The sequence below is a fragment of the Pelodiscus sinensis genome, chromosome 2, assembly GCF_052426305.1.
Source record: "Pelodiscus sinensis isolate ZL-2025 chromosome 2, ASM5242630v1, whole genome shotgun sequence".
Classification (NCBI taxonomy): domain Eukaryota; kingdom Metazoa; phylum Chordata; order Testudines; family Trionychidae; genus Pelodiscus; species Pelodiscus sinensis.
Window position 1 is genome coordinate 204,717,364 of NC_143053.1, and position 26,319 is coordinate 204,743,682.

The following is a 26,319-nucleotide window of genomic DNA, read 5'->3' on the forward strand; positions in this document are numbered from 1 at the left end:
AGAAAACGGTGGACTAGAGAGGTTCAACCTGCACTGGGGCAAATAGATGCCAGCAACTGGACTTGATAATCTTTCCACCTTTATTTCAGAGGCATCCTAAATTACACTCTCCCTTGACAATGAATCATGTAATTCTAGGAAATGGATAGCTATACATTATGCATTTTTGAAGTCCCAAGTTCATTAAAGGCCCAGACCTGTACATTGCTGAATATTCTCTGTTACCACGAAAGTCAACTGTAACAGAGGCAGATGAGCATCACTGCAGGTATGTCTACACTACCCCGCTAGTTCGAACTAGCGCGGGTAATGTAGTCATCCGCATTTGCAAATGAAGCCCGGTATTTGAATTTCCCGGGCTTCATTTGCATGAAGCCGGCCGGCGCCATTTTTAAATGCCGGCTAGTTCGAACCCTGTGCCGCGCGGCTACACGCGGCACGGACTAGCTAGTTTGGATTAGGCATACAAGCAGGTATGGAAAGGTGCAGGCCAGACTAAGAGCCTTCAGGAGGGAGGGGGGCAGCTGGGCTTCCCTTTGTGCCACACACACACCTGGACTGGCAGTGGCGGCATCCCGCAAGGGAATTGTATCCCTCCCCGTTGGAGAAGGGGGACCAGAGGGTGTTGGAGGGAGGTGTGTGTGAGCAGCAGACACCGCTTGCCAGGGCAGGTGCTACTGAGGTCCCCTCCACTTCCTTCCCCTCCCAGCAGGCTCTCCTGGCAGGGGCTCAGTGTCCTCCACTTCACTACACTTGCCCGGGAGCGGATGCTGCCCCAAGAGTGCAGGTCTGACCCTGTGCCTGTGCAGCACTGCTGCGTGTTTCCAGGACCCCAGCCTCCTCAGAGGTGGCTTGTGGTGGAAGGGTGTCCCACCATGTGGTCAGGTCTAAGGCAGGCCTGTGCAGGAACAGTGTGAGCAGGAGCACAAGAGTCGTCTATGGCAGCCTCCTGGGACTGAGTGCTCCAGACCAATGCTCCACATGCACCCACATACACAGGCTACTGCGCAATGCCCAGGCCAAGATGACCAAGCAAGGAGCGTTCAGCCCATCACTTGCCACCACCTCCCCCCAGGTGTGTCTAGGGACAGTCATGGAACTCACCTGATGGGCCTTCCCCTGCTTCCTCTGATCCCTGGGCGACTTCCTGAGAGGGTGGAAATGGCTCCAAGGACAGGGTAAGAGCCTGGGTGGTGGGCATCGTGGACTCCATGGTCTGGCTCCTCCTCCTGCTCCTCCACAGCTGCCGGCATGCCTTTCGGGAGGGTGATAATGGGCGTCTCCCGACCAAAGTCCACAACTGGGGGGAGGAAGAGACTGACCCCTCTTCCAGAATGCAGTGGAGCTGGTCGTAACACTGGCAGCTCTGGGATGGTGCCCCTGAGCAGGAGCTGCACTCCCTGACCCTAGTATAGGCCTTCCAGATCCCTTTCACCTTCATCCGCACTTGCTCCTGGGTGCAGATGTGTCCCCTCTGCTCCAGGCTGTTGGCCATCCAGCCATACATATCAACATTCTTGCATCTGGTGTGGAAATCCTGGAGGTTCACCTCCTCTCCCCAGATCTTAATGAGATCCAGGATCTCCACACCAGTCCAGGATGAGGCCCGCCTCTTCAGCCCCCAGGCAGGGGTTTGGAAGCTGCCTGCAGCTGTGCTGACAGTTGTGGGGTGCTCAGGTGCAGTGCTGTGGTCTGCCATGGCAGCAGTGTAGGCAGATCTGGGCACTGCTGCGTGGCATGGTACGAGCTGGGCCTGCAGGGTGTCACACACTGTTTTCCCTGAGGCTGCACCTTTAAAGCCTGAAGGGGAAGGGGAATTATAGAATCCTGACAAGTTTGGATATAGAGCGCCAGCAGGATACCTGTGGGAAAGCCTGGAGGCCACTTATTTCAAAATAACCACAACTGTGCTGCCTACATATGTCCTATTTCTAAATAACTATTTCAGAATAGGCGTTATTCCTTGTAAAATGAGGTTTGTGGATTTTGGAATAAGCCCATTATTTTGAAATAACGGTCTTGCTGTGTAGATGCTCACTTTGTTATTTCAAAATAATGCTGCTGTGTAGAGGTGCCCTTAATGTCCATTTTTACATAAGAATTCAGGGTGCTACTGAAGAAAAACATTGCAACAATAACAACCAATACAATGGATTGGAAATAGGGTCCAATAAACAGAGGGAGACAGCTTATTTACATTTTTCAAGCAACTAAACATGTCCTTGTGAAGTCTGGCAGAAATCTGAAAGGTGATCTGTGCAATTTGAGCTGATTCTGAAAACTGCATATGTAGATAAAATGCAAACAAGTCATGACTCATATTTTTCAAGTTTTAAATTATTTAAAAACAGCATGTTTAGTTTCCCCCTCCCTCTCTTCCGACCCTGGTCAGATTTCATAACATGCAACAATGCAGAATTCAAGCATTCTAAAAATGTAATGATATCCCTAGCTCTGGTTGAGCTGAAAATTAAAAATGTGGAAACTGTAAAGGAGAAATAATGATGAAAAAGTTGAGAGTCACTTCTATAACTTTGGAAAAGGTCTATATGAACCAAGGAGACTGTCAATCAAGAACATGAAATGAATAAACAAAATGATAAAGATTTTTACAGTATAAGACAGCTGCCTCTTGGCAGAGAAAATATACGAAAACATTTATAGACAGCTCATTCAAAATTTAATAAACATTAAATGTTGAAATATGCCATGCGAGGTGCCAGAAAACTAGATTTTTCATATCTATGCCATTTTCACTTATTTGAAACCTTTTGGGATGTAACACATCCCTTTGATCCAAAAACGAAATATCACAATGGTGACAAGGCCCTCTTATGATGACTGGGAAATTAATCATTTTGATATTAATTTGATTTAGTGGCCAACTCTTGTTAGTATCAAGGAAAAAAAACATAAGTAAGGGCTATCAACTTTATATTTTATTATTTTTAATGCATAGGGGCAACAACAGTCAGTCATAACATTTATATCAGACATTTATTTAGCACCATTCAAGCCTAAGGATCCCAATGTAGCTTATTTTCCTGAATTATACAAAGTAAGTGGGATCCCTGTGGGGCTAGAATTCTCCTAGCAGTAGGGTGGCTCAGGGAAGCCAGAAGAGGCGAATACCTGACTGATATTCCAAAAAAGAAGCAGTGTGTGAAGGCCTTCATAGTACATCAGAGACACCCCTTCCCCACCTTCGAGGAAGAGAGGGGGAGCCTGGGGACCAAAGACATCAAAGGGGACAAACAGATGTGTATTGAGTCCTGTGAAGGAATATAAACTAAGGAAAACTGAGTTTTTCTAAAAGCTGCAGGTATTTAAAAGTCCATTTTATGCTAACTAGATGTCTGCTTTCTTAAGGTCACCTGTAGGCACTTATGATCTCATCTGACGGTCATCACCCTCCTCAGCAGTTTTCTCTATCATCATACTGGTAACTGGGCACTTATGCACTGTAACTAGAAGGGAACAGTACTACCTCTAGTGAACTACCAACACACAGCATTATTTACTGGAGCACCTTGCTCTGAGATTCAATAGCTACTATATATTTGAGAGTTTGTCTGTCTGTATGTTCAAGAATGCCTCCTAAACAGTAAGAGCTAGGACCACCAAATTTGGTATGCAGCTTCCCCTCATCATATCTTAAAGCAATGCAAGGTTTTGATTGTGCCAGGGAAATGGGATGTGCCTGGAATGGGATTGCTTCTCTTCAAACCAAACAGAAAAGCTCCCCCTTTCTCCTCTCCCCCCAGGTTCATAAGGGGACATTGCTGGCTGTTCCCCTTTGGCAGGGACAAGGGAAACATGCAGTTTGCTGCATTCCTCACTCTTGCTGGGGAGCACAGGACACAGATGAACCTGGACCTTCCCTAAACCATGGAGAGGTGTGTCCCACCTGGGCCCAAGGTGAAAGAGGGATGGGGTAGTCCTCTCTCCCCAGGGCACCCTGTTTACTGAACCCTCATCCCCAGCTCCATCCCAGAGCAATGATTTAAACAAAGCTTGTACATTTTCATTTCCTTTTTCAAAAAACAAACATTGTGTTAAGGAGCCAAGCAATGCCAGGTAAATCTTTTAGTATATAAATGTAGGAAAGAGAAGTGAGGCAAATTGCTCTAGGAGGTGTGGTGTCCTTTTAGCCTTCCTTTCAGGGAGAAATGATAGGCCCCCAATGCTAGTCCCATGTTTTCTCACCATCACTGTTGTAGTAAGTTACATGCAATTTTTGTGGAAAAAGCAGCAACTTGTGGAAGAAATAATTGCCATCATTCAGCTTACTTTCCTGGGTAATGTGCAAAATAAAATTCATTTTAATGCTACATATGCTCTAATCCACTCAATATAAAAATCATAGATAAAGCCTGAAAAATATGTTCATGTTACCCAGTTTAACCATCCTCTATTCCTCAACACTTCTCCCTGTGTTGCTCCCCTTAAGCCTGACCTGTTGGTGAATACACACAGTGATGGTTTTTCAGCCTCCTCCCTTGCCTGATTATCTATGTCACTGCTCGCAATTGTTCTTACTTTAAGGAAAAAGTTCTTAAATTTTAGTCTAAAATTCCCCATTTCCTATACTTGTTTCACCATCATCTGAGTACAAACAATTCCCTTCTTTCATTTGTTACCTTGAAGTTATTTATATCTTGTGCCCATGGCCTCCTGAGTTTTCTCCTTTATAGACTATAAATATCGCTATCGTAATCCCTCTTCATATGTTTTATCCTCTCAACTTTGCATCAGTTTTGTTATTTCCCTTTATATTTGCCTAGCTTTTATACCATTGAGACAAGAACTGTGCATTTATGTGGTGACATAATTACATCACTATTTATAAAAACTGTAGCACTGTAGTTTTGACAACTACAATTAAGGTTGCAGCTTCTGTCCTAACTACTTTTCCTTCTTCAGTTGCTCGTTCTAAAACAAATTGCTTTGAGGCTAAAATTTTTCATGTTTTGTCTCAATCCAGAGATTAATCTTGTAAAGGTTCAGGAAACACATTCAGTCATTTCTTAATTCTGCATGTGTGCACATTTAAAGAGAGAGCACAGGGCCAGGTTAAGAAAAGGGCTTTAGGGGTAGCAGTACAAGGGCCTGGGTAAAAAGATCTTTGGGTGTCCAAAAGTGCAGATCTTTTTGCAGAGTCTCTTTAGTCTAGGGCCTTGAAATGCCTGAGTTCTAGCCCTGCCTGACTAGGTGGGTGGGAAAGCAGTGACTGCAGCTGCAAGCACCAGGAAGATACATCCAGGCACTTCCCCCACCTCTGCAGATCTGATTGGCTGAGAATCATGGCCAATGGGAGCTGTCCACAGAACCATCCCATCTATAGGTTGGTTTGGTGCAGCCACTCAAGGCTCCATGCTTTGGGGGGGTCCTGCGATGGCTGCCTTAACTGTCCTATGGATGGGACTCATGGGGCCCAGGATAGCCTGTGGGGATTACCTACGGCTCTGGGGCTATAGCAGGAGTTGCCCCTGCCCTCCCACAGTCACTGTGGTGGTGGGAGCTGCAGGAAGCAGAGTGACACAGCAGCCTACTCTGCTCTGTCAGCTCTCCTTTGAAATGGAATAGCTCTAAACAACAGAGAAGCTCCCAACCAACAAAACTGGTTTTTCAGGGGAAATTTCATGAAATCACCTGACTATGGATGCCAGTACCTGAGAAGGTAGATCCGGACATCCTCTGACAGTCTAAAAGCTATAACAGGGCAGAAACAAACTGGTCGTCTTCAGGACCATTTTTCTCCTGATGAAGATGAGGGCAAAGAAACAGTGTATAGGATCCAGATGAATCAGGGGGCTCTGCCCACCTTTCTGAACATAGGCAATCTCCTAAGGAAGGGTGAAGTAGTGACAGGCATTGCATTTAGGATGTGCGCTATGTTCGACATGATCTGTGCTCTCTGTGTGATGGAAGAGCAATGGTGCTAGAATTCTATGAGAAGTGTTTCTCTCGCTCTGTGTTAAGTGTTTACACCTACCACGTGCTCTTGGCTAGGTGATCAGCAAGTTCACACTTTTAAGTGGAGTTCTGGGACAGGATATACTTAAATTACATGATGTCTGAGGGATCAGTATTGAGTCCAGAGGCTTATCAGCTGGACAACAGATTCCTATTCTCAGAATCCTCTGATAAACAGAAGGTCTCTGACTCAAGAGTGAGCCCACAGACTCTAAAATGGGGCCAATGCCTGCGCTCCATTCAGACCCTTGAGAATTAAAACATCTAGGGAGCCAGCATCTGGGCCTCCCTCATAGCAGTCTAACAAATGACCAAGAGAGGGTGCACAACTGAACTCACAACAAAAGCATAAATCTGAACTACACAACTACACCATATTGGGCTCTTAATTAAATTTAAACGAGGCCTGGGTGACACTGTGGACAACTCAATTAAAACATCTGATCAATATGCAACAGCCAGAATTAAAAAAATAAATATTGGGGAAATATAAAGAATGGTATAGAACATGCTAAGAACAGGGCTGCGGAGCATATATATCAGTGGAACATGTTTGCTAGGAATACTGTGTTCAGTTCTGTTCATCCCACCTCCAAAAAGACATAGCAAAAGTTTTTTTTTTAAGGTACAAATTGGATGAGAATTATGAGAGACATGGGAAGACTTCCAGATGAAGAAAGAGTAACAAAATTATAAATCTGCTTCTCATTTACAGCTTTTGCTGCTGTTGGACTATAGAGGGAATAACCATACGAACAGTAAGAGGCCAATACAACTGCATCGGGGATCTTTAATGACCTTGGAATCAATGAGGAATCTTACAAAAAGTGGGAAAAGGACAAATTGCTAATAATGAAAACAAAGGATAGACCAGGCTTCTAGGGACAAAACCCAAAGGAGTAAGGCACAGATGAGTTACACCAAACAAGTGATATAAAATGCAATAACATAAGAATGGACATACAGGGTCAGACCAAAGGTCCGTCTAGCCCAGTATCCTGTCTGCCAACAGTAGCCAATACCAGATGCCCCAGAGGGAGGGAACACAACAGGTAATCCTCACGTTATCCCTCTCCTGTCACCCATATCCCGACAAACAGAGGCTAGGGACACCATTCCTACCCATCCTGACTAATAGCTATTGATGGACCTAACCTCCATGAATCTGTCTAGCTCTTTTTTGAACCCTGTTAAAGTCCTAGCCTTCACCACATCCTCTGGCAAGGAGTTGCAGAGGTTGACTGTGTGCTGAGTGAAGAAAAACTTCCTTTTGTTTGTTTTAAACCTGTGGTCTATTAATTTCATTTGGTGCCCCATAGTTCTTATAATTGTGGGAATAAGTAAACAACTTTTCTTTATTCACTTTTTCCACATCGGTCATGATTTTATAGCCCTCTATCATATCCCCCTTAGTCTCCTCTTTTCTAAGCTGAAAAGTCCCAGTCTTTTTAATCTCTCTTCATATGGGACCTGTTCCAAACCCCTAATAATTTTTGTTGCTCTTTTCTAAACTTTTTCCGATGCCAATATATCTTTTTTGAAATGAGGCGCCCACATCCGTATGTAGTATTCAAGATGTGGGCATACCATGGTTTTATATAGAGACAATAAGATATTTTCTGTCTTATTCTCTTTTTTAATAATTCCTAACATTCTATTTGCTCTTTTGCACAAGAAGCTGCCCGTGTAGACGTAGCTAGGAGCAAAAGAAAGACAAAGGAAGTGTAGGTCCACTACTTACAGGGAATACAAGCTAATTACAGATAACAGCAAGAAGGCTTGGGGAGTTTAATGCTGTTTTGCTGAGTTGTTCTCTAAAAACAATAATTGTTGACCAGATGTTTAACATAATATTAACAACAAGGGGGAAAGAGCACAAGACAGATTATGGAAAGAAGCAGTTAAAAAGTACTTAGATAAGTTACATGTATTGAAGCAAGGTCTGACAGAATTTACTCTAGCATACTCCAGGAACTATCTGAAGCAATCTTGGAATCATCAGTGAATATCTTCAAGAACTCTGAGAGGATGGATGAAGTCCCAGAGGACTGCAACAGGGCAAACATAGTAACCATTCTTAAAAAGAGAAACAAAGAGGACCCAGTGAATTACACACCAGATGCCTGATTTTGATACCCAGAAAAACACTGGGACAAATTATTAAATAATCAATTTGTAAGAACCTAGAAAATAAAAGAGTGACATGGATTTGTCAAGGATAAATCATGCAAAAACCAACTAAATTTCCCCTTTTTGACAGGACTAATGGCTTAGTGCATACGGGTGAAGTTGTAGATGTAACAGATCTTGATTTTAGTTAACCTTTAGACACCGTCCCAGATGACAGTCTCATAAGCATACTAGAGAAATGTGGTATAGATTAAATTATTATAAAGTGGGTGCACAACTACTTGAAAAACCATACTCAAAGAGGAGTTATTAATAATTTGCTGTCAAAGTAGGAAGATATATCTAGTGGGGTCCTGAAAGGGCATGCCCTGGTTCCAGCACTATTCAATTTATTCATTCATGACTTGGGAAATGGAGTGGAGCATGTTTATACAATTTGCAGATGACACTAAGCTGGGAAGGGTTGCAAGAACTTTGGAATTCAAAATGACCTTAATGAATTAGAATTAGTCTGAAATCAACAAGTAAAATGACAAATTCAGTAAAAACAAGTGCAAAACATTATAGTTAGGAAAGAAAAATCAAATGCACAAATCTAAATGGAGAATGATTGGTTAGGCAGTAGTAATGTAAAAAAGGGTCTGGGGGTTATAGTGGATCACACATTGGATATTAGCCAACACCATGCTGTGGTTACAAAAAAGGCTATTCTAGGCTGTATTAATTGGAGTATCAAATGTAAATGAGGGAGGTAATTATCCCTCTATACTCAATGTAACCACTACCATGCAGATTTGAACCTGGAACCTCTGGAGTAGAGTATAGGCTAAAAGCCACCTGGCTCCCAGGCCATGCTGTAGAGGTCTCTTGGTCTTAACTGTTGCTGTGGTCTAGGTAGCACTTAAATTGTTCAGTAACCACAGTAGGGCTATATCTACACTTGTGGCTTCTTGTGCAAGTATGGCCATTCTTGTGCAAGAATCCGCAGAACGTCCACACTGCTCGCCTGCTCTTGCGCAAGAAGAGTTACAGTACGGTGTGGTAAGAGAGCTATGCAAGAGAGCGCAAGAGCTATGCTCTTTTTTAACAGGTGTAAGCCCTCTTGCGCAGGAACTCTTGTGCAAGAGGGCAGTGTGGACGCTCGGCAGGGATTTCTTGCGCAAGAAAGCCCTATGGCTAAAATGGCTGTCGGAGCTTTCTTGTGCAAGAGAGCGTCCACACTGCCATGGACGCTCTTGTGCAAAAGCACAGCTCGTACATGGCAGTGTGGACATTTTCTTGCTCAAGACTTCTTGCACAAGAACCCTTGCGCAAGATGTTCTTGCGCAAGAAGCTGCCAGTGTAGACATAGCCTAGGTGTGTGGGTTACATCGGCACTGGTAAGGCTCCTTCCTAGTCTGGCACCTTTGGGACCTGAGTGGTCCTGGATGAGGGAATTTGCCAGACCAGGAAAGCTCCCCTACCAGTGGCCCACCCAGCTGCCTGCTCCTTCTGCCCTGCTGCCAGCTGGGTGACATGGCTTCCCTAGCCCCACTGTGGGAACTGCTGCCCCAACCCGACTGCCGGCACAGCAGCATGCAATCCCAGCCCAGCTGCTGCAGCACCAATCTCATTGCTGGGCAACACATGCCCCTGACTGAGCTGCCCTGGTCCCTGCCAGATTGCTGCAGAGCACCAGCCTCTGCTGCCAGCTGGCATGCAGCCCCAATCAGGCTGCTGGCCTGCCCTGGCTCCAGCTGGGTTGCTGCAGCCCTGGGTCTGCTGCAAATGAACTCTGCCCCCACTGCTGAATTAGCATACAGCCTTGATCAGGCTGCCGCGACATCAACACCACTGCTGGGCTAACACCAACACGCACAGGTTTTGGGAGGTACAGCATGTACTGTGTCTGGTTTTGGGTACCACACTTTAAGAAAGAGTGGGACTAAAGAGGACACTCTGCTCTTTCTTACAGCAGAATGAATGTTTGACCATATCCATATCATTAGGTTTGTGTTTGACCATTTTCTCACCCAAAATGGTTACTGTTGTCATTTTTACATGCCTACATATCCCATTCGAACTCTGGGAAAGCTAACACAAAGAAGTCAATCTTGCATTTTGCACTGACTGGTTAGGTCTGTGGTCATACTAAGCTTGTGTGGAAAGGACAAGCCACTGAAAATGCTTTATCTCCAACTCTCACAAGTTTAACACATTGTGCAGAGAGTTTCATGGGACAAATATAGCTGTCTTGGGAGGTCCTGGCTAAGGAAGTAGAACAACTAGTATAAGCACAATTCACTTGCAGCCTTGGAAAAAAATCAAGATTTAGACATTAAACTGGATGCAATACTGAGCTCCAGAAATTGGTGAACTGCAGTAATATGCCCTTCTTGACCTGTGTTTTCTGGCCTATGGGCTGCTATATGCTGCAGTTTAGACATGTATTTGTTATTCAATATTGCTCTGGCTACAGAATATATGGGGCAGAATGTCCCTCCCTGCAGTTTAGTGCTATTACTTTTCAGATTGTCTAGAAAGTTGGTGACAGATGTTGGAGAAGAATTTTCAGGTTAGAGTAGCTGAGAAGGCACAGGTGAACATAAGAATGGCCATACAGGGTCAGGCCAAAAGTCCATCCAGCCCAGTATCTTGTCTGCCGGCAGTGGCGAATGGCAGGTGCCCCAGAGGGAGTAACTGAACAGGTACTGATCAAGTGATCTCTCTCCTGCCGTCCATTTCCACCCTCTGACAAACAGAGGCTGGGGGACACCATTCCTTACCCATACTGGCTAATAGCCATTAATGGACTTAACCTCCATGATTTTATCTAGTTCTCTTTTAAACCCTGTTATAGTCCTAGCCTTCACAACCTCCTCAGGCAAGGAGTTCCACAGGTTGACTATGCGCTGTGTGAAGAAGAACTTCCTTTTATTTGTTTTAAACCTGCTGCCCAGTAAATTGGTGGACTGAATTGGAAAAAATGCCTGGCAAAATCTTTTTCTCTGCAGAAAGAAGAATACACAAAAAGAAAATGAGGAAGAAAATACACAAAGAAAGCATGGAAGCTTTGTGTGTGCTGTGCAGGGTTTTGTGCTCTAGTTTTTTGCTACCTACACTGTACCTGAGATTGCCACAGTTCAGTGAAGCTCATGTAACCATCACTTTGGGGTCAAGTGTGTTATATAAAAGTAAAGTACTATTATAGTCTTTTCTTCTTACTGAGACATCCTGAAATTTGGTCTGTGGCTAATGAACAGTAATGGTACCTCTTTAATCAGGACAATATTAGCATATATTCCCCATACAGGAAGTGCCCTGTAACTAAATGGTGTTTAATAAGGTCTTAATGAGGTCTTTTCGTACACAAATTACTAATTATAAATTACCAATGCTACTGCTGTAGCATTTCGTGTAGACACTAATTCCATAAGCCATCTATCTGAGAGGCAGTAATTAGGTTGATAAAGAAATTCTTCCCTCTACAGTGGGAGTTAGGTCAATTTAACTATGTCACTCCAGGGTGATGATTTTTCACACCTCTGAGTGACAGTTAAACCAACTTAATTTTCTAATGTAGATTAGGCCTCAGTCAAGGACAACCTCAGTCAAGAGCAGCAGTATTCAAGTGATTCAAAGAGATCTTCCAAATGGACCCTTAAAGAGAAGATAAACTGTAAAGTCCTAGTTAAATACAAGGGAGTTTCTTAATATCTTTTTAGAGAGACATCAAATGATGATTTAAACATTGCCAGGAATGGAAAATCCACCACTGCTGCAGACCTAAAAATATCTGTAAGTGGAGGGTGACTGGAAAAAACAGTAGGTTTATAGCACTTCACACCTTCCTGTGGACCTACTGAAACCTACAAAATGAGAGAACTACCAAATAACCTTAGGAGAATGATTGGTCCCACTCGGAAGCTTTAACAAGTGTGTTTGGGCTCACCTAATCCTTGAGCCTTAGGCTACATCTACAGTTGATGCTGAGGATCTGATTTGCAGCTCATGTAGATATACCCATAGTAGCTTTAATCTGGTTGGCTCAATAAAAAGAGCAGTGAGGATGTGGCAGCATAGTCTGCACAAGCCTGCCTGACCACCCCTGCACCACACTCCTGGGTACCTAATCGGTGGTGCAGCCCACAATGAAATCCATGCTGCTATGTTCTCACTTCTGCATTAAGCGAGCTAACTAGATGAAAGTGAGCATAGGTACATCAATACAAAGTGCAAATCACACCCCTGGCTTCGGTGGTGTAAATGTACCATCCAGAGTCTCTTGCATTTCCATGAATGACTGTGTGTCTGTTAGTCACCAGTGAGCCCATGTGGTATTTTAAAGATTTGGTGCAAGCATGTGTGTACACCCAACTGAAGTTTGAAAAATGTCAACCTAAAGGATCACTTTTCCAGACACTGGTATGAGAATGAAATGGCCAGGTCAGTATCACTGCCATTTATTCATCTGCAGCATCACTTCTATTAATCTTAGTTACAGTAGCCTTATCTCTCTGTTTCCTCTTTGCTTGCAGCTTCTCAACTGTTGTCACTTGCAATTTCTGTGCTTCCTGCATAAAGTTTTCCGAATGCCTCGGTATTCTTAAGAAGTAAATCAGCACAAAAATAACACATGGGTGTGAAATTCTAACTGGCCAAAAAAGATGAAGTGGAGGAGAAATGAGCGTAAGTGTTCTGGTCTAATTCTTTATCCCCACAAACCTGTGAAGAATCTGCTCTGTAAGTGCTCTATGAATGCCAAGGTGCATTCTAAGAAGAGCCCAGCGATGAAGGAATCGGTCCCACACACTGTGATACATGTACTGTGTCCTAGGAGCCCCATACTAGACAGGTAACTTAGAACTTGTCTAGATGAATGAATAGGGCATGGTAAGCTGGGGTATAAGCTGTTTTACACTAGCCTGCCACACTTTAGCTGTCCATGTGGTCATACACTAGAAGTTCCCTACTGAGCTTTCAAAACAGATGAGATCAAACCATATTACAGAACTTTTATTGCACGGCAGTACGGACCGCATGGACAGTTAGTGCCAACATATTGTGTGATTTACAGATTTACATCCCAGCTTGATGAACACTAACTGTTCATCTAGACAACCTGATGTTTCCCTGCTAAAACACTATGTGTGTGTCAAGGGGGAGGATGCCTGAATTTTGGCTCAGAACTAATTGCTTTTGAAGCCTTACTATACATCTGTTTGGGAGAAAAAAATATGCATCTGAATTTGGCTCTTACAACTTTTGTTTACGCTCCTATTTCCCCTTTATTTTTTATATCTACATTTTTTGTACAGATCTCCTGCTCTTTCAGGTAAATGTGGTTATTTCACAATAGTTTTCCCCTTCCTTATTTTAGGTTCACCTTCCTGGATGGCTAATGTGTATTTCAATCTCCCCTCTTTCCACTTGTGCAATTCCCTTTCATTTTCTGTTCTTTCATCGACCATCCTGGCAACAACGCTTAATATTTTCTGGAGGTGTACTTATAATGTTACCCTTTGTGCTCCAAATACTCTGTTTCCGAACCTCTTACATTCTTTTCCAACCATTTTATAACTAGAGTCTTAACCTATCATACTACTATAGATAAGAGCTAAATACTGTTGCTGAGGCTGAAAGGATTTCAGTAGAAACTATTCTCAGTCTTTAAAATGTATTTTGTTGTCCTTTCTCTGAAAAAAAAATTGCACAGAAAATGTCTTAAAAATAATGACTACACATAATAGCATAAACCCTTAAGGAAAATATACGATACACCTGTCCTGCTATTGATATTAACAAAGAGATATATTGGCAATCTTTTCTTTCTACCTCATGCATCTTTTTGTGTACTTCAAGATATTAAATCTCTCTGACGTTAAATTTATCTCAGAATAAACTCCCCAAAAGCCTCTGTTTAAATGTATTTCATATTTGTTGTTGAAATTCATACATTTTCCACATGCATTTTAAACAATTTCAAGGTTATTTCTAACAGATTCAATTATCATGAATAACAGGCTAAACGACAGAGGTTGGTTGTTTAGATTCTTTTAGACCCATGAAAATATAATATTGATCCAGTTCAAGGAAAAAAGCCATGCCTTTCAAAATGGCAGGTGAACTAGGGATCACTCAGGTAAATTAAGAGGAGTGGAGAGTGGAGTTATGAAGGGCTAAGTAATATAGTCAATTGCTAACATTTATACTGGTTTCATGAACAACAAGCACAAACTAAACATAGTTACTGTATAACCTTTGGCATTTAGAGGCCATATTCCCTTGTCCCTGCAGTATTATTACCACGCAACACCAATAGGGTGCTGGCCTTGGGCACAAAGAAAGAAAAAGGAAACTTGGATTAAGAACAGAACAAATGAGGGAAATTATTAAATTAACATTAAGCTTTCTCATTATTCTATTCCAGGGAGCACATAAATTGAATAGCTATCATTCCTCCCAGGGGTATGCATGCCTCCAGATGCATGCCTCATGGGAGAGAACAATAACCTTTGATTGTAAAAACATAATTTAGAAAATTGGCATTTTGAAAGAATTCATTTTGTACTTGGTCTTGTCTCATTTTGATAATACACAGTCTCAATACCAGAAGGAATGTGCTATCATGAGAATGAACCATCCTGCATTTCAAACATCCTCATCAACAAAGGGCCTGAATTCTTGAAGCTCTTGTCATGTTTGTACACTTCCGGAAGCAGTTAAGTGCTTTATAATCAGGAGACACAAAACAAGTTACTGCAGATGCATCAGCTATGTTCAGATGATAATGCCAAAGTAGCCTTAAAGTAATGTACAATACTGCATTGCTGACAAAAACAAAAGTATTGCTTATCATATGCTATATATGAATTAAGCATTAATGCCTCTACTGCCACACCATATCAAGGATGCTGCCATTTTTTCAGGTGTTTTTAAACACATGCATTCCAAAGCGGATATAATCAGGGACATTTTGTTTAATCAATAATGTACACAACCACTGGGTTCACAACAAGCTTTTTAATTTGGGAAAAGATGATGGATATTTTTGCAGTAAATTTCACTGTCTCCCAGAGCAACGACCTATAGTCAACATGTGACAGATCTACAGGTACATTATCCTCATTCTTCTTTCTTATATTGCCTTCAAAAGCTACACTGAGCCTAATACTGCCCTTTGTTACATCTGTGCAACATACTAGCTTCAAGGGGGCTCACTAGGTGTAAGGGGAGAATTTAGCATGCATGTTTTAGGGGTTTACTGAGAGTATGTTAAAAAACTAAAGCTTCCAATTGTGTCTTTGCACAGAGAATTACAACACACAGTGGCAAGTAACTGAATAGGAGATGTTTCTATTGTGGTTAATGAGTTTTCACTAGAAGGGTCAATACTGGAGGAGCTATGTATGTGAGATATGTTCATGCTGAACACAGAGCTCGATAGTGCCTGCCCCTAAAAATAGAACCTGGATGTCCCTTGTTGTCATTGTCAACCAAAATCTTGTGTTCCCTGTGACATGATGTGTTAATTTGGACCCCTTTCTCTGCCTGAGCAGAAGAGAGCACTACCCTAAGGCATCTCTTTTTGGTTGAAGTGGTACAGATAAAAAGGATGTTGCATCTGTTACAAGCACACATTTTAAACGATATCATCACCCCTTAGCAGGCTGTTATCATGTTGTTTTGGCAGCAGGAAGGAATCTGTGGTTTTTCTTGAATGTTGCTCTTCTTTATTTAAACTACTAGAAATAACCCAAAAATGACAGAATGCTCTGTCTATAAATAATCATTCCGGTGTAGAGTTATATTAGGAGGTAACTCAGATGGCATGATAACGCCTAACAGGCTAAACTTAGACCTGTAATGCCATAAGATGAAAATAACTAGGCTAAGAATAACTGACCCATTGGAGCCAGCCTGCTAAAGAGATCCACAATATAGGACATGTTAGATTTTCATCTATTTAACTATAAGCTGTCATCTTCTTATCCCAGAATGCATTTGAGTTGTTCTGGGTTTTTAAACTACAGAAACCATACTAGTTTATATTGAGTTACAATGTAATGCCATTTGAAATTTCACATGGAAAATACACACATACTCATAGGGGTTGCATACAACATAGTCATTCTGCCTTCTCACAGTTTTTACTTTGTTTGCAAACACTGCATAAGAGAAAGGGAGAAAATAGTTAGCGAGGAAATGGAAGTCTGATTAAAGCTATGACCATGCAAATTGCATACTGAATGGAACAAATACTCTCCTCACACTCGCTGCATGAAATCAATGGATTCATACATGGTAGGGGTCTCAAATGCTTCGCCCATAAATCACCCGCAGTAGGAGTGATTGCACAATCCAGCCTAGTAGTACCAGTGGGCCGTGTGTGTGTTGGAACCATTCCACATGCATTGCTCCCCCGCCACAACTCCGCCCCACCCTCTCTCCCTCATGGCACCCTGACCACTGAGGGACGCAGCCTAAGGAATCACCAGGAGGGCCTGGTGCCACATGGTAGCAATGTTTGCCCCCCCATACACCCCACCAGTACTCCTGGGCTGAACTAAACAATTGCTCTAGCTGGGGGTGGCCTGTGGGCCCGGGGTTTGAGACCCCTGATACATAGATATAAATTAGGACAGAATCTGGTTTATACCATCTGCATTTTATTGCAATACATACCAATCAATGAAGCAGAGCTGAAGATTTGAATATATGGGGCTCAAATAATATAAGGCAAAAAATAATTTAAAATTATCATGCACTATGCACAACAGAAAGTTGTTGTTGGTATCAGCATGTACCTGCAATTCAGCCAAGTAGCAGCTGTAGTAGTTTCTATGCCAAGCATTCAGATATCAGGAGACTAGCTTTAAAGTTTTTTTAAAAAAACATTGCATATTGGATTGTTTTTATCTGATATCTATTTTTGTGCCTTTAAGAGTTCGTATCTTCACACATTTCTCCATAAATGGGGAGAACTAGAACTTCAGTAAAAGCTGAGCTTCTCATGTAATCTTAGAAATCAATGAGCTAAAGTTTAAGAAAAACACCAAATATCACTAGACAGATGATGGAATGAGAACTGGACAATTCCATGCCCTCTTTTAGGAATGTTAAAACAGTGTCACTCAGAATGGGGCCAATAGCGCAGGTGCTCTTTGGTCCCCATGGCTGTTCACTCAGCTCACTGTAGTATCTATGTCCAACCCTGCAACTCTACAGCAAGCAGAACTTCCACTGAAGTCAATGAGAGCAAGAGGACCCATAGTACAGTATTTTGACTCTTCTTATTCCACTAATGGTGATGGCAGGCCTCAGAATTTCAATAGCTGTGACCCTGAACAGAACCTATTTTCTACCTTTGAATCTGTGAGAGAGAAATGGATTCCCTTAAGTAGCAACATGCTCACATTCTGCAGGGTTTAAAGAGTTTCTGGGTTTCATATGTACAGCAGCAAAATATTTTCTCTTTCTTGGAACGTGCTTAGTGCTCAGCTCTTCCGAGAGCTCTAAGGGAAGCCAAAAAACACAAGTTCAGGGAAACATCCAATGTCAAATCTCTCACAACAATGTTTTAATAGCCACAATGCCATTGCCTCAAGATAACAAGATCCCAACAGCCCCTTACCAATGAAAAATCCTATGTAGTATCTAATTGAAATGGGCAAATCACGTTTTCCATGAATATTAGAGTAAATCTTCAAAAGAATTGGATTCAGCCATCTTTATGATTGTTTTGCAGTTGCTTTGCAAGTACATTTGAAGCAACCAAGTTTTATAGCGAGAGAGGTGGATTTCAAAGTCATACCTGGTAGTATTTGCAGTTGACCATTGAAATTCACATGCTTATTCAACCACAGGACAGAAACAACAAATCTGATTTTCTCTACCATTCACATTTGTGCAACTCAACTTGATTCTTGATCAAACCTGGCTCTCAGTAGTCTAACTGCCACTACACTGGACAGGGAGCCACACCCAGTAGGTGTGTGGATTATATTCTAGATGACGAAACATGTCTGCAGTGTCAGAGACACAGTTGAAACCTCGGATGAGCCTTCATTTGTAATGCCGACAAGTGGAACTGAACCTCGAATCTCTGGAGCTTAGTGCATGAGCCTCTACGCTGGAGCACATAAGATACAGCCAGGAGGCTAGATCCAGCTTGCCAAGCCTTTCAATTCAGCCCACAGCCCACCCCACTGGACCCACAGGCAGGGAGCAGCCCTCAAAGTGGCTGGCTGTTCCATATGCCTCTTTGCACCAGAGGATCGGGGGAAACTTCATGCACTGTGAACCCTCTCCTTCACCCAAACTCCCTTTCAGACCCCCACACTTTCTCCAGCATCCCAATCCCCTACCCCAAGCTCCCTTCTGCACCCGTCCTCTGTCACAGACCCCACTCTCCTTCCACAGAAAAGTGCATCCCTTGACCACTTACCAACATTTTGGAGTGGTGCTCCCATTAGAAATTATTGCCCACCATGGCTCTACAGCTTAAGCGAACAGCCAACTGGCTCTCAGCTCAGGCTGAAGAACACTCATTCTTTTGCTCTGGAAGTGGTTATAAGTGCCACTAAATAGGACAGTGAACCACACCCAGTAGGTGTGTGGGTTACATAAGCACAACACAACAGTAGAGGCTGGGAAGAGAATAATTCTTTATTCAAATAAAAATGCAGGTAGAATGTATGGAGGCTGAATGCAGGAATCCATGTTGGAATATGGCCAGGAAAGCAGAATGAACCTCCTTCCCTTCTTTAAAAAATGGTAAAAAATATTTAATGACCAAAAGGATTCATGACCTTGAGCTTACTTCTGAAAGCCACGTATTGTCAGTCCCCACAGCATGGTAAACCTACATCTTCTCTGTACACAAAAGCCAAGTTCATCACTGGTTAAACTCAATTTAATCCAATTATTATTGTTCAGTGGAAATTATTTGCCTTGCTCTAAAAAAGCTTATTAGTTTTTCACATCAATTATTATTGTTCTGGCCACAAAATTTCCCTTGCACTTTTGTCGGGAAAACTGAAAAGAGAGAGAGAGAGAGAAAGAGAGAGAGAAAGAGAAAGAGAAAGAGAAAGAGAGAGAGAAAGAGAGAGAGAGAGAGAGAAAGAAAGAAAGAAAGAAAGAAAGAAAGAAAGAAAGAAAGAAAGAAAGAAAGAAAGAAAGAAAGAAAGAAAGAAAGAAAGAAAGAAAGAAAGAAAGAAAAACCATGCATTAACATAAAACAGTACAGTCTTTTTCAAGATTGCGGACATTCTTATTTTCTAACATAGGGTGTAGGTGTCTGTAATTACATAGCTTCTCGACTTGATGCATATCTGGATTGTCCCATTCATGATTAGACTTTTGATTGGTACCTATCCAGATCATCCCATTCATAATATGATTTGCAAACTGAGATGAAGGCAGGCAAGCAAAGCAGTAATTAAGGGAATACCAGAAGTGCTGTTTCACATGACAGGAGTATTTCATATGCCTGATATTCTTAGAAATTCCTCAGACAGTTTGGTTAGCAAATACATATCAGATGCCCATTGGGAACTGTCTGCTTTGGGGTTGACTCCATCTATCTTAAAATTAGAGCTAAGGAATGTGTGCAGAGTAAATCTGGAGATCTGTAAGTCTAAAAATCCATTAAGTGAGTGCTACATTTGTGTTAATTCCTAGATTTCTGAAGGATTAAGGATGCACAGTGTAAATATTTAGAGGTCTATTCTCTTATGATAAATATATATAGCTCATTAACAGGAATGGAAGTTACACATGTCTAAATGAGAAAACAGACCACGAGGCTATTAATGAACATACAAAAATCATTTAGCCACCCTAACACAGTCATATAGCACCCTCGTCGCCTGAGAGGCAACTACTCTTCCCTATAAGCAGTTGTGGAAGTTCTGCTGACACCATTGTGTTTCACTGGTTCTTTTCCAGTTCAAAAATATTCATTGTCTTTTATTAGATTGTATCTATTGTTGTGACATTTTCTATAATTCAGTAACGCATCCACCAATTTATGGAAAGTGCCATGTTCCAAATTTTAGGGCTGATCCTGCAAATTCCTGAAGTCAAAGAAGTGGAGGTCACATAACTGCAACACTGGGGCCCTTAATCTCATATGAAGTGGATTAAACTGTAGACTACATAAAATATCAACTAGTTGTATTTTATGTGTGTATTTTAAAGGTCAGTATAAATATTGAAGAATATTTTTGTCTTCACCTGGGAAATAGTCTTTTGTCTCTCAAGGAATAAAGAAAGTTATTATTGTATCTATTGCTTCAGATGTTTTACATGTTATATGGATCTAACAATACCAGATAAAAATAAAATGTTACCTGACATTTTTTACTCCAAGAAAGGAAAAGAGCTGTAATCTCCAAGACAAGTGCAAGCTTTTTGGGGGGTTCCCAATCAGATAACTGCTGCTGTTGTACTGATGAGTAATTCAAGGCAGCATGATGGATTATGCACTCACTTTTCACCTCAATAAGACTGGGTTCAAATTTGGATTTTTTTTTTCAAATTAAAAAGAAAAGAGTGAGTCCCTAATCTGATCTCAGGGTCATGTTGGTGTCTATTACAAAACCACCAGTCAACTATTAATCCACAAACAGTAAGCCAGTGACTATAACGATCGGTCTATGCTTAGGTGGCTTGACAGAGCTGTGAAAAAGCTTGACAGAATCTTCAGTGTCTAGCCAAGCTCTAAGCCAATGTTCAGCCTTTTACACTTGCAAACAAATTTACCCCCAGATTTTTTTTAAACAAGAAATCTGGCACCAGTGGTATAAAACCTATTCCCAAAATATAATGATACAGCCTTATGAATTCTTGAAAAAGAGACCAAAAACTGAATCACAGAAGGAGAAGAAAAGTTTCATAACAGAGTAGTACCAGTCTAAAGTTCTCTCTTCCAGTACATTATCATGGCCTGAGATTGCATTTAAACAATTTTTCAGTCTTTCATCACCAAGGGCGCCATTTTGGGAGGGTAGGTGGGCAGCAGCTGTGCGCTCTGGGGTGTGGCTGGCTTTTCATCCCCTGGACTATCAGGGAGTGAGGGGAAAGTTCTTGCATTCTGTGCATGCCTCTCACACCTGCCTGGTGAAGGGAGCTCACCGGCCAGGTGTGAGAGGCATACACAGAATGCAAGAACTTTCCACTCACTCCCTTAGCATTCAAGTAACAGGATGAAAAGCAAGCCGCGTCCCAGAGTGCTCAGCTACTACCCCCCTTACCCTCCCGAAATGCTGCCCTTGTTCATCACATCCCTAAATCTATAATTATTTCTAGGTTGCCTGAGTTTTCTGCTGTACTGTTCAGACAGGACATGTGTAAGCTTTGTCTGAAAAGGCAGGCATTCCCAGTTGACAAACTCTCACAATGCAGCCATTTATTTTAATATCTGAAATCATTATTCTACTCTTCAGTTCCACCCCAGTATGAAACAAATACAACTCTAAGCTTATCGCTAGCCACAGAACAGGAAAGGGAGCAGATATCAAATATATATTCTAATCATAGAAGGTTCAACAGGTGGACCAAGGGTATGACCATTAGAACAGGCATGTTGTGAACTAGCAAAAGGGTTCTTTCAGACATACTCATACTTCGGAAAGTGGGAAGCACTGCCAAGTTCTGTGACCATTTCAGGGGTTAGACTGAAGTCGATGTGAGCAATTCACAGCATATTTCACAGGCAGGCCTGATGCAAAGCCAACTTTACAAACTAATAAAGAAGAACCAGAAACAAGCGCAGATAACATTGTGTCCCAAAACATAATGAAGTGAAGTAATGTAAAACTAAAGTCAAACCTCACAGTGTTAACTAGAGAGAGGCCAACTTTGACTTGTGCTCTGGGTTCTTTTACTAAGTCATCTGGTTAAACTCCTGCTACTTAATTTAGTGCATCAATTGTGAAGTCTAAAACACAGATATCATAGAAACTAGAAAATAGTAGGTCTTCAAAATTGGGAGATAATTTCTATTATTCTGTAATTGGTGCTTTAAAACACCTGCTTTAAAAACACATCCAACTTACATTTTCAGTGAGTCATCACATCTGTCTGGCAGAGCCAAGGTCCCCAAATACATTTAAAGGTACAAACAGGTTTAAAGTAAAGTAATATATTTAAAGTAACATGAGCTCTATGTAAAAAAAGACACAGATTTACTTCAGACTATTCAAAAATGAAAATACTCCGAAAACAAAAAAAGACTTCTACAGAAACTTCTTTGTCTGTAAACTTGAGAAAAAGAAACTTATGAATAGACCTATTCCTGCTTACAAAATTATACATGAAAGAAATGACTAAATTGGTTGTATGATTTGCAGCCTGCTGTTAAAGTCTTGTTTGATGGACTCTCATTCTGACTGAGCCTGCGATAATCACAAGCCCCCATTTTGCCATCACAGAACGAGAGGGGAAAAAAACCACACTGCATTTTACTTGCTAGTTTTCTTACTGCTTGGAAGCAACAAGCTTAAAAGAAAACCACAGCAGCAGCAAATGTCCAAATAAAAATGTTGTAGTAGATATAATAATTTAACAAGAAGCTGAATAAAATAACTTGAAATAGAACCAATTTTTTAAAGCACAAGTGCTTTACTGTGACAGTTTGTATTATCTGAGAAAAACACCCTCCAGACAGAGAAATCCTAGTTACTGAACTGCCTCTTACCTGAGCTGATCATACTGTGCATTCTTTGCTGAGCAAAGAGCTGTTCCCGTCCAGAAACTCCATCTGAGGAAAAACACGATTCGCTCTCGTAAATTGTCTGCAGCATATTCCAATCAGTCTGTACTTCAGCTACACGAAAGATTCATCACTGTGCCATACAGGGCAGCAGGAACGACCCTCTCTACTCCTACCTCTTTCACAGAGGGTGGCAGAAATAATGAACTTTGGTAATTAACAACATTTAAGCACCTGAATAAATATTTATTTTAAAAACAAAACAAAATGACAATCCATTTTTACTCTGCCCCAGGCTGCTGCAAAAAATAGGAAGGACTCAGTGGACTATGCACCTCTGAGTTGGAACAGTGGTGTTCTGGAAGCCAAGAGCAGGTGGATGAAGAAATGTATTTGTGGTTCAGGCTTTCTTGTGGGGCGATGGGGGGAGGGGAAAATAAAGCCACTTAAAAAAATATAAATCCAAATAAGCACCGTTTCCAGGGACTTCAGCCCCTAAGGCTTAGTTTCAATTACCCTCAGCCTTGACAAGTGTTTCTGTCCCTGTGCCCTCCTTTCTCTCGCTGCTCTCTATCTCCCTCGCTCTGTCTCTCTCTGTGCAAAGTTGGCTGAAGCGACTGATAATTCATTTGCATATGAATCAACAACAGTGTGGCCCATAGGCATCAGAAATAGAACAATGGCTAGCCTGAGCCAAAAATAGGTCAAGCATGGCCGAGTGATTGGAGCCTGCATTAATGCACTTAAAAATACCACAGCAAACACAGCTGTCCAGTCCTCTGTCTTTCAAACTGCAATTCTCTTGCCAATCCTCAAAAGTAATTAACCCTTTCCCACTCTCAAACCTATTTGTGCACAAATTAGGTCTGTGAGCAGCTTTTCAAGCAAAGAAATACAAAGACGGATATAAATTAAAATTCTAGATTTATATTTGACTTCTTTCTTTCTCCTCCTATCCTCCCCATGGGTATTTTGTGAAAAGAGAACAAAATGAGAAAGGCTCTCCATTGGTTCTAAAATAATACTGGAAGCTTTTGCTCATAATGTGGTTTCTGCCTCACCCACGCACAGCAATCCTGGCATTCTATTTTTGTTGCCTGTTTCTCTGGCTACGCTGCAGTTGGCTGTAGAATCTTGCTGCTGTCTTTTAGTTTCAGGACATACAGTAGGCTCAAAAGTAGTGGCTTCTGAAACCAACCAGACTGAGGGGGGGCATATTAATGAGGGATCCATTTTTCCACTGACATTATAAGCAATGTGTTAATTTTAAGATGATTCATATAGTACTAATGTCACTTTTCAACTGCAGCACTGCATATTAGAGATGCACTGTTCTATTGGTTTATTAGAATTTGGGCAAGCCCTGCATTAGCCTGCCTCTCTCACAGCTTCAGCACTAGACAATTTTACTGTAGTTCACGGAGTTTAAAAGGCAACATGGACTCAAAATAGCAGCTTTCAGACTTTCATAGCAATGCTAAAACTATGTGTGTCTTGAAAGCTGCCGAGTGACACAATCCCAAATCTAGCTCTTGCCAGCTCTCTTCTCCCCATACTCCCAAGAACTGTTTATGTGTATTTCAAATAGCAGGTATATCTGCAGATTGCATTTGCCAATTAAGTACAAAAGTCATTATATTTGTACACACAGAAATTGATACATAAATCAATGTTACGGATGCTGCACTTTTTTTTTCTGTTGGTTCTGTATTGCTATATAGAGTTTGCTATGTATGCAACTAGAGCAAATAACCAGACCATGTCAGCTTTCAATCACCATATGAACAGTATAAACTAAGCACAAACCTCTCAAAGATATAAGTGTATTAGAGAATTCCAGTTCTGAGAAGGGGAACGCAACCACAGCAGGTTAGTAATTACCCTAGAAAGTCAAATAAAGCAGCACATGCACATGTTCAATTGTCCTTATGAGACTAAATTAATCTCTAAAACATTTCAACCATATCTTTTTTCTCTTTTAGAGTATATCTGCACTACATGCTTATTTTTTTAAAGCTATTTTGGAACAAAAACTCCAAAAGAACTTATTTTGAAATAGCGCATCTACACTGCAAATGCCATCGAAATAGCACAGAGCTATTTTGAAATAGATTGGAGCCTGAATCACCTTTAAGGCCCCTGAAAGCACTTCAGGCAGGGCATCAGGATAGCAGTCATTTCCTATAGCTGCTGCCTGAGGCTGAGGCTCCTGCTTAAAGGGACCCGCATATACAGCCGTGTCTCAAGCACTTCACCTTTGCCTACTTCCTTGAGAGACAGCAAAACTTTTCTCACTGTCTGTTCTGGTTGCCCCTTGCAGACACCACAGCACTCCCAGCCATGAAGCCGGACTTGCTGAAAAGCAGTCGCCAGCCCTTAGACCTGCTGCCACACCTCCTGGTGCAGTTACTGCAGGCTGCTCACATGGCTCTGCAGGAACAGGATCTGCCGCTCCTTGAGGGGCATCTCTTCACCTCTCTCCATGTGCTGCTCATACGGCACAGCTCCTGCTGCCCTCCACTACACACCGTGCACTGCTGCTTCTGGCAACAAGACACAAGTTCCGACTGGCACAATGTGGTGGGATGACCAGCAATGGCTCCAGAATTCCCACATGTTGAAGGACATCTTCCTGGAGCTGTATGAGTGGCTCCCCCTTGCCCTCCGGCGATGGAACACCCACATGCAACCTCCCATGCCCTTCCAGAAGCAGGTCACCATCACCCTTTGGAAGTCTCCACAGATGGACTGTTGGGGCCCTGCTCATGAAGGCATGGCGCTCTCGGGCTACTGCCCCAGGAGAGTGGTGAACTGATGGAATGGGATTCCCTAGGAAGCTCTCTCCCTGGAAGGTTTGTCAGTCCCGCATTCACAAAGCCCTGCCAAGGATGGCATAATTTGGGTTTGGTCCTGGTATGCGGGAAGGAGGGGTTGGGCTCAGGGCATTTCTGAGGCCTCTGGCAGCCCTGTATTTCTCTGTTTGTCTCCTTCTATGGGTGGTGAGGGCCATCAACACCATGCTGCTGTGCAGGGTCATCATCCTGGGCAAAGTTGACCCCATTGTCGCTGGCTTAGGGAAGGCACATGAAGCCCACATCTTCCACAGCTCCAGCATCTACCAGAAGATGCACACTGGCACCGTTTTTTCCCGACGGCATCATCAGGGTCGGGGTCATGGACATACCCATGTGCATCATGGGGGACATAGCCTACCCTCTGCTCCCTTGGCTTATGAAGCCCTACACTGGACACCTTGACCAAAACAAATAGCGTTTCAACAGCAGGCTCAGCAGGGCCCGCGCTGTTGTGGAGGGCGCCTTCAGCCATCTCAAAGGGAGGTTCTGCTGTCTCCTCACCTGGCTGGACCTCGGTGAGCAGAACGTCCCCCAAGTGATGGCGGCATGCTGTGTCCTCCACAGTACTTGTGAAAATAAGGGGAGACATTTCTGCCAGGGTGGAGGCCAGAGGCCAAGCAGCTTGCCAGGGGCTTTGAGCAGCCTCGCACTGCTATCATCTGG

The 26,319-nt window shown here is 42.3% G+C and overlaps 1 protein-coding gene across 6 annotated transcripts in view; it reads right to left on the reverse strand.

The window, feature by feature from the left end:
- The window catches only part of LOC149525420 (histone deacetylase 9), a 408,190-nt gene that overhangs the window by 187,995 nt on the left and 193,876 nt on the right, over positions 1–26,319 (reverse strand). For all 6 annotated transcript variants that reach the window (XM_075922253.2, XM_089776663.1, XM_089776664.1 and 3 more), the window contains one exon: positions 22,787–22,849. In XM_075922253.2, the coding sequence (XP_075778368.2) occupies positions 22,787–22,849 (63 nt within the window). Of the gene's footprint in view, positions 1–22,786; positions 22,850–26,319 lie in introns of those variants that run through there.